The sequence below is a fragment of the Ovis aries genome, chromosome Y (genome assembly GCF_016772045.2).
Source record: "Ovis aries strain OAR_USU_Benz2616 breed Rambouillet chromosome Y, ARS-UI_Ramb_v3.0, whole genome shotgun sequence".
Classification (NCBI taxonomy): Eukaryota; Metazoa; Chordata; class Mammalia; order Artiodactyla; family Bovidae; genus Ovis; species Ovis aries.
This window is the reverse complement of record NC_082741.1, coordinates 3,877,306-3,890,000: the sequence shown is the minus strand read 5'-3', so window position 1 is coordinate 3,890,000 and position 12,695 is coordinate 3,877,306. Positions and strand designations below refer to the sequence as shown.

At 47.1% G+C, this 12,695-nt stretch overlaps 1 protein-coding gene across 2 annotated transcripts in view; it reads left to right on the top strand.

Annotated features, from left to right (window-relative positions):
* The window catches only part of LOC101117049 (neuroligin 4 X-linked), a 400,828-nt gene that overhangs the window by 87,696 nt on the left and 300,437 nt on the right, over positions 1 to 12,695 (top strand). For both annotated transcript variants that reach the window (XM_027963519.3, XM_060408629.1), the window contains exon 4: positions 3,949 to 4,770. In XM_027963519.3, the coding sequence (XP_027819320.1) occupies positions 4,299 to 4,770 (472 nt within the window). In that variant the 5' untranslated portion in view covers positions 3,949 to 4,298. The remainder of the gene's footprint in view (positions 1 to 3,948; positions 4,771 to 12,695) is intronic.

Here is a 12,695-nt window from a genome sequence, read left to right as displayed (position 1 = left end):
TTCTGGCCTGGAGAATCCCATGCACAGAGGAGCCTGATGGGCTACAGTCCATGGGGTCGCAAGGAGTCGGACACAACCGAGCGATCAGCACTTTCACCTTTCAGTGAGAATCTATTGTCCTGCACAAGGAGCGCTAGTCAGGGCTCTGTGTTGATCTAAACGGGAAGGAAATGCAGATAAGAGGGGATATGTCTCCACGTGTAGCTGATCGACTTTGCTATAGAGTAGAAAGTAATCGAACCTTCTAAAGCAACTATACACCAGCATCTCCTGATGAGGGGAGGTTTTCTAAACCCTGACCCTCTGCTCACCTGTGGCTCACCCCAGCCCCATGAAGAAGGCATGACACTCCATCCACATAAAAGCTCAGGGAGGTTGAGTCACATCTCCCAGCTCATAGAGTGGTAGCATTTGGCCACGCAAATCGATCAGAATGGGATATGACTGACACCTCCTATGACCATGAGGCAGGGTTGAGAAGGACGTGCTGATGCTGGTTCTAAACCAGAAAAGACTTTCAGGATCAGAAAGCCTGAGCAACTCAACACCTCTGCCCCATTCTTATCTGTCCCTGAATTATCCAGCAGTTGGATCGCCACGTGGCAGGCGTCCAAGTGTTGTCTCCAGTGCGAAGATAGACGCAGACACAGCCATCAGCTGCTGGGTGCGATGCGGAGTTTTCCCTGTTGATGCTACCACCCGGCGCCTCAGCGCGTTTTCATCCAGCTCTGATTAACTCGGCCTGGGCTGTCATGGATGGCGGAGCTTCCCCCAGGGGTATTCTAGCTCCCCGATGGACAGATCTGGCTCAGCTACGTTTCATTAAAAAGTAAATTATCTGTTTGACATATTTTGCTCAGCCCCGTTCCCTGAAATGAAATGTGTAATTACATTCTGGTCCAGAAAGACTCTTGAGTAACCCACCGTGTCCTTGGAAACACATTCGTTTATTCTGGGTTGCAGAATGCTGCGTATTTAAAGGTAGGGTCTGATGGAGAGTTGGAGGAGGAAATGGCCACCTACTCCAGTATTCTTGTCTGGAGAATCCCATGGACAGAGGAGCTTGGGGGGGCTACAGTCCATGGGGGGCGGTCGCAAAGAGTTGGACACGGCTGAGCAACTGAGCAGCTGATGGAGAAAAGACTGGTGGTTGCCAAAGGTGGGAGGTTGAGGGAAGGATGGAGCTGGAAGTTAGGGTTAGCAGATGTGAGCTTTTATATACAGAATGGAGAGACAGCAAGATCCTCCTGTATAGCACAGGGACCTGTATTCAGTATTCTACGCTAAACTGTCATGAAAAGGATTCTTAAAGTACATGAAGCTATAACTGAATCACTTTGCTGTACGGCCGAAAATAACAGTATAATCAACTATATTGTTTAGTCACTTAACCTGAGTCCAGCTCTTGCCACCTCATGGACCGTAGCCCACCAGGCTTCTCTGTCCATGGGATTCTCCAGGCAGGAATACTAGAGTGAGTTGCCATGCCCTCCTCTGGGGGGGTCTTCCCAATGCAGCAATTGAGCCCAAGTCTCCTGCATTGGAGGCAGATTCTTTACCACTGAGCCCCCTGGGAAGCCTGTAATCAACTATACACTTCAAGAGAAAATGTTGATGTTTAAAAAGTAGCATCCTTGTATGATCACTTGAAATATTTTCTGTCTCTAATGCATTAATTGTAATGCTCATGTGTGACATTCTTATAAATATCATACATCCCTTATCTATTGAGAGTTGTGGGATCCACACCGAGACACAGAGAAATGGTCAGGGTATTTTTTTTTTTGTTTGTTTGTTTGTTTTGAGGGGAGGGGGAGGGGAAGCAAGTGGCTTGCAGGATCTTCAGTTCCCCAATCAGGGACTGAACCCGGGTCCTTGTCAGCGAAGGCGTGGAGACCTGATCCCTGGACCGCCAGGGAATTCATTCCCAAGGATGTCACTCTTGGAAAGTGGGCTCCTCCCAAACTCCACAGGTCAACAGCTTAGATGTATCATAGGCTTCTTACATAGGCTGCAGGCTTTCCTGTGGAAGGCAGGCGGTATTTGACATGAAAATCAGGATCGCTCTACCAACACTCTTAACTATGAATGGTGACTTGATATGACAGAGGCTGCATGACTTGTTGATGGTCCTGGAGATGTACCCACCATGTTGTCCAGTCTCTTCCAAGGAAGCTAAGGTTCAGGGCAACAGTGCCTGGAGCCCAGATGCATGCTGTTGAGCCGCCCGAGACTGATAAGTATTCATGGTCTGCATGCCTGCTTAGTCGTTTTAGTCCTGTTCCGACTCTTTGCAACCCTATGGACGGTAGCCCTCCAGGCTCCTGTGTCCATGGGATTCACTGGACAAGAATAGTGGACTGAATTGCCATTTCCTGCTCTAGGGGATCTTCGTGGCCCAAGGAAGATCTTTAACATCTTTTGCTTTAGCAGGCGCTTTCAATTTGATGCTCCCTTTGTGTTGGGCCTCTTAGGTGGTGCTAGTAGTAAAGAACTGGCCCGCCAATGCAGGAGACTTGAGACATGTGGGTTCCATCCCTGGATCTGCAAGATACCCCTGGAGAAGGAAGTGGCAATCCACTCCAGTGTTTTTGCCTGGAGAATTCCATGGGCAGAGGAGCCTGGCGAGCTACAGTCCATAGCGTTGCAAAGAGTCGGACATGACTGAAGCGACTTGGCCTGCCCTTGGTATTGGCTGATAAATGTCCACGTGGCAGGAAGCCGATCTGTTTTCCACATCTTAGAAGACTTTCAGAGTTCCACTCATAATAATTTAGGGCATAGTGATGGGTTTTTTTAATATTTATTTTTTAAGTGAAGTATAGTTGGTTTTCAGTGTTGATTCAGCTATATATGAGTGTGAGTGTGTGTATGTGTGTTTCTGACTCTTTTCCCATATAGCTTGTTGTAAAATATTGGGTATAGCTCCATGCTGTACAGTAGGTTCTTGTTTATCTATTTCATAAAAGTAACCGAAGAATTGATGCATTTGAACTGTGATGTTAGAGAAGACTCTTGAGAGTCCCTTGGACTGCAAGGAGATCCAACCAGTCCATTCTGAAGGAGACCAGTCCTAGGTGCTCTTTGGAAGGAATGATGCTAAAGCTGAAACTCCAGTACTTTGGCCACCTCATGCAAAGAGTTGACTCATTGGGAAAGACTCTGATGCTGGGAGGGATTGGGGCCAGGAGGAGAAGGGGATGACAGAGGATGAGATGGCTGGATGGCATCACCAACCTGATGGACGTGAGTGTGGGTGAACTCTGGGAGATGGTGATGGACAGGGAGGCCTGGTGTGCTGCGATTCACGGGGTCGCCAAGAGTTGGACACGACTGAGCGACTGAACTGCATTGAACTGTTTTTTTTAAACACCCCAGAAACAGTGTTTAGGTGGTGCCTGTCCATTGACAGGCTGATATCAACAATAGTGAAATTGTACTTGTTTACTTGATACACTTAGGAACTTGTGTGACTGTACGGAGTGTAGCCCACCAGGCTCCTCTGTCCATGGGATTCTCCAGGCAAGAATACTGGAGTGGGTTGCCATGCCCTCCTCCAGGGGAATCTTCCAAACTCAGGGATGGAACACACATCTCTTGCAGTGGCAGGCAGGTTCTTTATCACTGAGCCACCCTGGAAGCCCAAGAATCAAATTAGATGTCCATACCGTTGTCTGCATCGCTATCAGTACATGTTGTGGTGACATGTTGGTTCATGTAACGAAGTCTGGAGGGTTCCTGGAATATTTTGTTCTCCGGTGGGGGAACACTGTGGAAGTTGTCAGGACACTGGCTAGAGTCTACGGCCTGGAGAGACCATGCACTCCATTGATCGGTGAAAAAGCATTTCCGGGAGTGATGTGTAGGGTTTGCCGGAAGACGTAAAATGCTAGCGGTGACGCCGGTGTTCCGTTCACCATCTGTGTCCGCTTTTTCCTTTCCCTGCAGGCCGCCTGCTGTGCGTCGGCGTTCTTATAAAGGACCACTGTTGCTGGGAGGTGCCGGACGGGCCTGGCATCTTTGGAGCCCTGCAGCGGCGGGAATCCGGTGCGAGGATTAGGGCAGCACCGCGGTCTTGCAATGGGCGGTCAGGACCACCGCCGGGCTGGCTGTTGACCTTGGGCTCTGTCTATGCCTCATCGGGAGTGGGCTTGCAGGAAGCCCTTCGCCTCTCCCGGCTCTCGGTCCTTGGAAGCCCCTCTCTCTCCCCGAGGGCCCCCCGACTGCTCTGTCTGTTCTGCTCAGAGTCTCCGCCCCTGGACGTCCCACCCCCCCAACCCTGGATGTGCGCGTGAGCCATGTCGAGACCCCAGGGACTGTTATGCCTTCCGCTGGCCTTCACCCCCGTCTGCGTCATGGTCAACTCCAACGTCCTGCTGTGGATCACCGCCCTGGCCGTCAAGTTCACGGTCATCGACAGCCAGGCCCAGTACCCCGTGGTCAGCACCAACTACGGCAAGATCCGGGGCTTGAGAACGCCGCTGCCCAATGAGATCCTGGGTCCCGTGGAGCAGTACCTGGGGGTCCCTTACGCCTCACCCCCCACCGGGGAGAGGCGCTTCCAGCCCCCCGAGCCCCCCTCCTCATGGACGGGGGTCCGCAATGCCACCCAGTTCGCCGCCGTCTGCCCCCAGCACCTGGACGAGAGGTCGCTCCTGCACGACATGCTGCCCGTGTGGTTCACGGCCAACCTGGACACCCTGATGACCTACGTGCAGGACCAGAATGAAGACTGCCTCTACCTGAACATCTACGTGCCCACGGAGGATGGTGAGTATGCGTCTTCGGCAGAGCGCACCTGCTGGGTCAGCCTCCCCGTGTGCCCGAAAGCCTTTTATCACGTCCTGTGCGTGATGTTTCTATGACCCAGCTATTATCTTCCATCATCACAGGGCAGTTATCACTTGTGAGCTTGTGCAGTGTGTATTTACGCAGCTGGACAGTCCTGTAATGAAGGACTTAGTTCTTTCCGGACATTGCCTTTGTAGTATTGCTCTCATCTTTATTCCCAGATGAGAATCCATGTGAGTGGATAGTCTTGTAGGTTACACTGGGATCACCTATAAAAGGTGAATCTCAAGAAACTAATAGAACTAACGTGATCGGCCTTCAGGGAGCCACTGAAAATAACATCAGGAATAGTGCCCTTGGCTTTAACGTCTTAAGATGCTAGCACTTTTCCTTTTGAGTCTTAAGAGGAACCACCGATTGTTTTAAATACCCAAGCGAGGGATAGTTCGTTGAACGATTGAAATTGATTGTTGAAAAGCTGCCTTGTCGCCCTAAACTCGGACGTCATTTTCTTCCAGTAGTGACTGCCGGCAAACAGCAGATGTGTGTCGTCAGAAGGGTCTAGCTAAGTCAGAAAAATAATGTTCTTGCTGGGACCCAATGCCCCCTTTGCTTTTGGATAACTCAGCAGTGAAAGTCTTGGTAACAGTAATGTTCCATCTAAATCCAGTGCTTGTAAAACTGGGGTATCTCCTTCTATGTGTAGACTTCAGAAGGCCAACCAGACTGAAGTTGGGCTAGGTCCATGAGAAAAATTATGTTCTTATGTTAGAACAAAATGACCGTTTTTTTTGCTTGGATAACACAGCAGTGAAAGTCTGTGAAAGCCATCATGTTCTATATATTATTATAACTTAACCCCACGCTAGTCAAACTTGGCTATCTCCTTGTCCATGAAGACTTTGAATTAAAATGTTTGATACAGACCAACCAGACCACTGGATACAGGGTAGACCCTTTGTTTTGTTTTTTTTTTTTTCATTTCTTATTTACATGTGCTAGTTTCGTACGAGGAGAAGGAAAAGGGTAGAATGCAATCTTCCTGGAATTTTAAATTTAGAGGCATCATAGTACCTGTCCGTGTCTACTCTGAAAACCAAAATGCATCCTTGTCCTTGGTAACTTTCACACACACCTTTGTCCTCCTTTTTTTTGCCCTCTTTAATCCTTGAGAGAGATTTCTCCGTGAGACTCAACTGAGAGTCTAGCCGCAAACGCTGTGGTTCTTTCTCAGAGTAGATGCAGGGAGGTGGTGTGATGACTGTTTAGGAGAAACCAGGCCACAGGCGTCTGTTAGGGAGATGACAGGTGACGTCCAGGGAAAGGTATAGAAGGGTTGGGCTTCATCGTGTCAGCATAGGTTGGCATGGAGACGGCCTCCTTGTTGCTATGGAGACAGAGGAACCAATCACCTTGCATAGTCTAGGGCTGAATGGGGTTCAAGGAGTGACACCGGGTGCCTTACTTCCATGTCGTGCCCTGAGCTGTCCTTGCATGTGGCAGCTCCTAGTACCTCTTTGGTGCATCGACAAGGACCCCATCCCAAGCAAATTAAGGGTTCGCCTTTCTAAGTCCTGGACTTTGTCATCATGAGCTGTCCCCTTGAAAGAATTAAAAGAAAGATGGAAGGGGAGGCAGGGTAGAGGGAACAAACTTGGGTAAAAGATTATACTTGCTTTCGCAATAAATTTGACATGCTGGTGTTTATGAACAGGTAACTTGAGAGTGCTACCCTTTCAGATAAGGAACGTGCCTCAAAGGGAATGCCTCCTTATGAGAAAGTGAAAAACAGTGTTAGTCCCTCAGACGTGTCTGTCCCTTTGTGACCTCGTGGACTATAGCCCGCCAGGCTCCTCTGTCCATGGGATTCTCCAGGCAGAAATACTGGAATGGGTTGCCATTCCCTTCTTCAAGGGACCTTCCCAACCCAGGGATCGAACGAGGGTCTCCCGCATTGCAGGCAGGTCCTTTACAGTCTGAGCCTTGACAGGTAGGGCACAATTAGACCATCCAGGAAGAAAAGTCAATAGCTTCCTTGATGGCAGACTCATAAGTGTGCAATTGTGTGGATGGAAACCGTAAGCAATTTGGCCATTTCTTTGTGGTTCAGTATTCAATAGGAATTTGGGGGGAAAAAAAACACGTGAAAAATGCTGCCTAACAGAGAAGCAGTCTAAATTTAAGAATAAAGGTGGTGCTGCTTGTTGACTTCTGGGGTATTTTTATAGCACTTTTGCATGCCGTATCTCACACCATCTTGACGGGAGAATCAGAAATCTAATAGGGGCTGAATAGCTAAAATTGATCTTCCTATAACATATAAATAATGGAGTTTCGCTGGTGAGTGAAGCCACACGCCTGTGTGGCTGCAGAAACAGAAAATTGCAGCCTATTGGGTCAGGAGTTCTGTGCGTTTAAAAAAGATAACTCGTGTCCATTTGACAATGAACATGGAGGTTTAGATATTTAATTACTGGTTCTTCCTAAATGAAGAAACCCTACTTCTGCCATAACACATGGAAATTATGGCTTCATGCTGGTTCCTGCAGAGAGTTTCCTTTAGGGCATATCTAAATTCGTAACTGTGCCTTTGATGAAATGGATGTATGGCGATGCCAGCTATTTGGAATTCAGAATTCCACTTTGGCGCTCGGTTATTTATTTATTTATTTTTGGTTTGTCCTGACGCTTTGATCAGTTGGTGTGTCCATGTGACTTCACTGCCAATAATGTAATTATGGGTTGGTGTCACGTACCAGTTAAGCTTTACATATTGTCGTGGCAACAGAGAGAGCCATTCCTAATTTCCAGAGACACGCACTTATTGTAAGCAGACGAGTGGCTCCCCCAGAGAAGGGCAGGCTTCCCAGGTGGCTCAGTGGTAAAGAACCCGTCTGCAGTGCAGAAGGCGTGGGTTCGATCCCTGGGTGGGGAAGCGTCCCTGGAGGAGGAAATGGCAACTCACTGCATTGTTTTTGCCTGGAGAATCCCATAGACAGAGGAGCCTGGTTGCTGCAGTCCATGGGGTTGCAAAGAGTCGGACACCACGTGACGGAAGTCACTTAGCAGGCATGCATGACCACACACGGAGGGAAGGGCAAGTCCTAAGCCCAGGAAACATTGGCTGTTATTACCTTAGAGTGCTAAGCGGAGGAGGTTGCATCTGAAATTAATACCTGCTTACCTGTGGACTTTAAGATGCAGAGCATATACTCCGGCTTATCTGGGTGGGTCCATATGTGATCGCAGAGACCGTTAATTGTGGATGAGGGAGAGAGAAAAGACGAGCAGGGCCAGAGGAAAGCAACAGGGAAAAGGCGCAGCAGCCAAGACGGAGCCAGAAGTCGTGGGATTCGGCAGCTTCTCGAAGCTGGAAAAGACAAGATTCCTCCCCTTGAGCCTCCAGAAAGCCCTGCCCACCCCTCAATCTTAGCCTGGTGGAACTCTGGCCTTCAGATTTCTAAGAGCCTCAATAGCTGCCCCTTGAGGCTGCAACATTGGTGGCGATTTGTTACGGCAGGGACAGAAATCTCATACAAAATTTGGGCAGCTTTTATCACAGTTTGAAATTTATCGTGAAGTGTTTCCCTGATTGAAAGCAACCCACACACCACTAAGCAGTTAATGCGAAGTTTCTCCGTCACTACTCATTCTGAGATGGTAATTCCTTTGTTTACCTTTGTAACGCCAGACTAGCTTGTTTTTATTAAACTGTTATTTTAATGCTGGGTAGGTTAAAAACTTACTGCTTTCTGTTATACATGTTAAGGAGTCAACGTTAGTCGTGATGGCTGGGTGGAGATTTTGAAGATGTGAGGTTTAAACTCTAGAAAGCAGACACCCAACTTTTGGTTGGAGGTGTGAAAAGAGGTTTCTGGCAAACCTTACTAGTATTCAAAAGCAATGCTGATTTTACACAGGAGCGTAGTGAAAATGCTAGTCACTCGGTCGTGTCTGACTCTTTGCAGCCCCGTGGACTGTAGCCCGCCAGGCTCTTCTGTCCATGGGATTCTCCAGGCACGAATACTGGGGTGGGTTGCCATGCCCACCTCCAGGGGAATCTTCCTGACACAGGGATGAAATGAAGGCGCTTTTAAAGATCTCCAGATGCCCAGAGTGGGTGTAAGTGAATGGCATCAAGGAAAACACCCAAATGGTTCTCTTCCCTCATCTGACATTTAGAAGCAGCTGTACCTCTGAATGGCTTCTTCCTGTGTTAGCATAATCTTTTCAGCTCCTTGTTCCTTCGGTCAAGACCTCAAGATCTGATCTCTTATGCAGTCAGGTGGATTCTCTCCCCTTTTGAGAAACAACTTACTGGTGAATTTATTTGAGAGGATGTCAGTTAATTCTCTCCCCTTCCCAGTTTTAGTGAGATGTCTCTGAGGGACATCACCATGCAAGTTGAAGGCAGACAGCATGACGGTTTGACTTCCATGAAATGAGAGACGCGATCACCACAATAGTTTCAGCTAATGTCCATCTTCTCACGGGCTTCCCTGGAGGCGCAGTCTGTCGAGAATCTGCCTGCAGGAGACATGGGTTCGATCCTCCCGTTGGAAAGATACCCTGGAGGGGAGGGCAAGGCAACCCACTCCAGTATTCTTGCCTGGGGAATCCCGTGGACAGAGGAGCTTGCGGGCTACAGTCCATAGGGTTGCGAAGAGTTGGACACAACAGAGCAACTATACCACCTACCACCACAGATCTCATATAGCTGTAAGAAAAAGAAAAAAATGAAAGATTTTCTTTTCCTTGTGATGAGAACTGTTAGGCTGTACACTTAAAAAAATTTTTTTAATTGGAGGCTAACGACTTTACAATATTGTGGTGGTTTTTGCCATACAACGACATGAATCAGCCATGGGTGTACATGTGTCCCCCATCCTGAACCGCCCTCCCACATCCCTCCCCATCCCATCCCTCAGGGATCGAACCTGGCCTGGCGCGGTCTCCAGGTTGCCTGTGTCTCATTGAGCAATGGTAACTACAGCCGTCAACCCTGTACATTACACCCTTGGCGCTTGCTTATCTTAGAACTGGGAGCTTCTACATTCTGACAACTTTTATCCAACACCCTACGCCTCTGCCATCCCCCCACTTCTGGCTGCAGCAAATCTGATCTCTTCTTCTATGAGTTTGGTGTTTTTAGAAAACTTTTTAATTGGAGTATAGATGGTATACAATGCTGTGTTAGTTTCCACTGCTAAATATATACGTATATCCCCTTTTTCAGATTCTTTTCTGCCATAGCTCACTACAGAATGTTGAACAGAGTTCCCTGTACTATGCAGTAGGTTCCTGCTAGTTATCTAATTTTTATAGAGTCATATGTATTTGCCAATCCCAATCTCCCAGTTTATCCTTGCCCCCCTCCTTACCCCTTGGTAACCATAAGTTCGTTCTCTACATCTGTGAGTGTTTTGTAAAGACGTTCCCTTGTACTATTATTTTTTTTTAGATTCTATGTATAAGTGATACATTATGATTTTTAGATTCCATATAGATGTGAATACAATATTTGTGCTTTTTCAAAACCAATCTCACTGAGCGTTATGCCATCGAGGCCCACTCGCTTTGTCGCAGACAGTGGGAATTTCCTTTTTAACAGCTGAGTGATACTCCACCGCACACCTACACCTACACACCTACTTGTGTTTCCATTCACGTGTGCGTGGTTGCTTTGGTTGTTCCCCCGCCTTGACAATTGTGTGCAATGCTGCTGTGAAGGTAGGGACGCAGTAACTTCTCTGAATCCTCCCGACTGTTAGCTTGCTTCACTCTTTCCGCTGAGCTTGTAGCATGATTGGCTAAGAACATGCCTGCCAGCCTACAAATGCCAGCCTGTTCCCTTCCCGGTTGAGTGATTATGGGTGGGTTCTTCAGCTAGTGCGTGCCTCATTTTCCTTGGGTATAAAATAGAGGTGAGCTGGGAGACTTCTTTGCACACATGTCCAGCCCCCAATCAGATGTTTGTGAAGCATAGTTAATGCAAGAACAGAGAACCTGAAGATGTTTCTCGCTCAGTTGTGTCTGACTCTTTGTGACCCCATGGACTGTAGCCCACCAGGCTCCTCTGTCCATGGGATCCTCCGGGCAAGAATACTGCAGGGGGTTGCCATTCCCTGCTCCAGGGGGTCTTCCCGAGCCAATGATCGAACCCGGGTGTCCTGTGTGGCAGGCAGATTCTTGATCGTCTGAGCCACTAGGGGCTCCCGGAGAACCAGAACTTTTCAGCTAATTTGTACACGTGTATCTGTCTACTATAATGTCCAGTCCACCATTAACGTAGATTGCCTGTAACATAAGTGTTTATATGTCATAGTGGAAGGGTCAGCTTAGGAAATGGGACCGAGGGTCTATCACTTCTGGACAGTTCCTAATATGGCTTTAACAAAAGAGGAGTGTTGAGAAATGGAATGGATTTTTTTTAATTGAAGTGTAGTTGAGTTACAATGTTGAGTTAGTTTCTGCTGTACAGCAAAGAGATTCAGTTACATACACACACACACACACACACACACACACATATATTGATTTTTATGTTCCTTTCCATGGTGGTTTATCACCGGATATTGAATGTGGTCCCCTTTGCTGTACAGTAGGAACTTGCTTGTCTGTTCTAAATACAGTAGTTCCCATCTGCTAATCCCAAGGTCCTATTCCATCCTTCCCCCTACCCTTAGGCAGCCACACACCTGGTCTCTTGTGCCTCTGAGTCTGTTTCTCTTTCGTAGATAACTTCCTTTGTGCCATGGTTTAGATTCCACATATAAGTGATATCACATGATGTTTGTCTTCCTGTTTCTGAATCAGTTCACTTAGTATCATCAGCTCTTGGTTCATCCACATTGCTGCAAATGACAATATATCAGGAATGGCCTTTTTTTTTTTTTTTTAAACAAAGAGCTGAGTATTACCTTCTGCTTATTCCTAAGCTTTGTCTTTTTCAGCATGAGTCGTCAACTGGATTTTTAGCATCCCACTTGATTTACAGAAATTAATCACCAAAGAAGCATTAAAATGCATTTCTTGGAACAGGCTCTCAGAACAGCCGAAGACAATAGCACAATTCTTTTTTTTTCTTTTTAACGTCAGATAAAGGAAAAATTAAGTGCCTTTCTCTTCTCATCAAGTCACAAATAGTTCAGGTGTATGCAGAGGGGGCAAAAAAAATCTAGGTGAAAATCTTAAAGCTGTGCCAGTTAACACGGTGAGGCAGGCGTTTTAGCCGGTCCACATCAGCACGAAGCTCCGTGAGAGTCACTAATTGCTTCCCATTTTCATGTCAGGGGGATGTTTGACGTTGTGTAGACGTGGCTTGTAAGTGGAGATAATTGGGAAAGATTATTAGATAAATATCTCCCTGACAAGGAATAATGGAAAACAGTTTAGCGTGTTGTGAACGCGGGTAAACGAGAGTGGATTTCTGGCAACATGTGTTTCTCTCCCAGCTTGAGAAGTTCTCCAATAGAAGAATAATCCTGTGGAGGGTTTAGAAATTTTGCATGTTTCGAAGAATACTACTGGCTTAGCATGCCTTGCAAGTTAGAAAACCTGTTCTCTAAGGAAGAGAATTTCCCGTTGCACTTGTCATCTTCCAGAATATGAGTTTTAACTCAGTTGGCAGTTTATAGATTTTTTCCGTTACTGCAACAAGTCCCAGGGACATCGTTGTTGTTGTTAAGCTGCTCAGTTGTGTGCGACTCTTTGTGACCCCATGGACCACAGCATGCCTTCGACATCTCCCGGAGTTTGCTCAAATTCATATCCATTGGGTCGGTGATGCTATCTACCTATCTCATCCAAGTCACTTAGGATGTATTAAAAACCACGTTTGCTATCTATGCATATTTATAAGCAATAGTTTTTAAAAAAAACTGTTAGAAAGTTGAGGTGCAAGT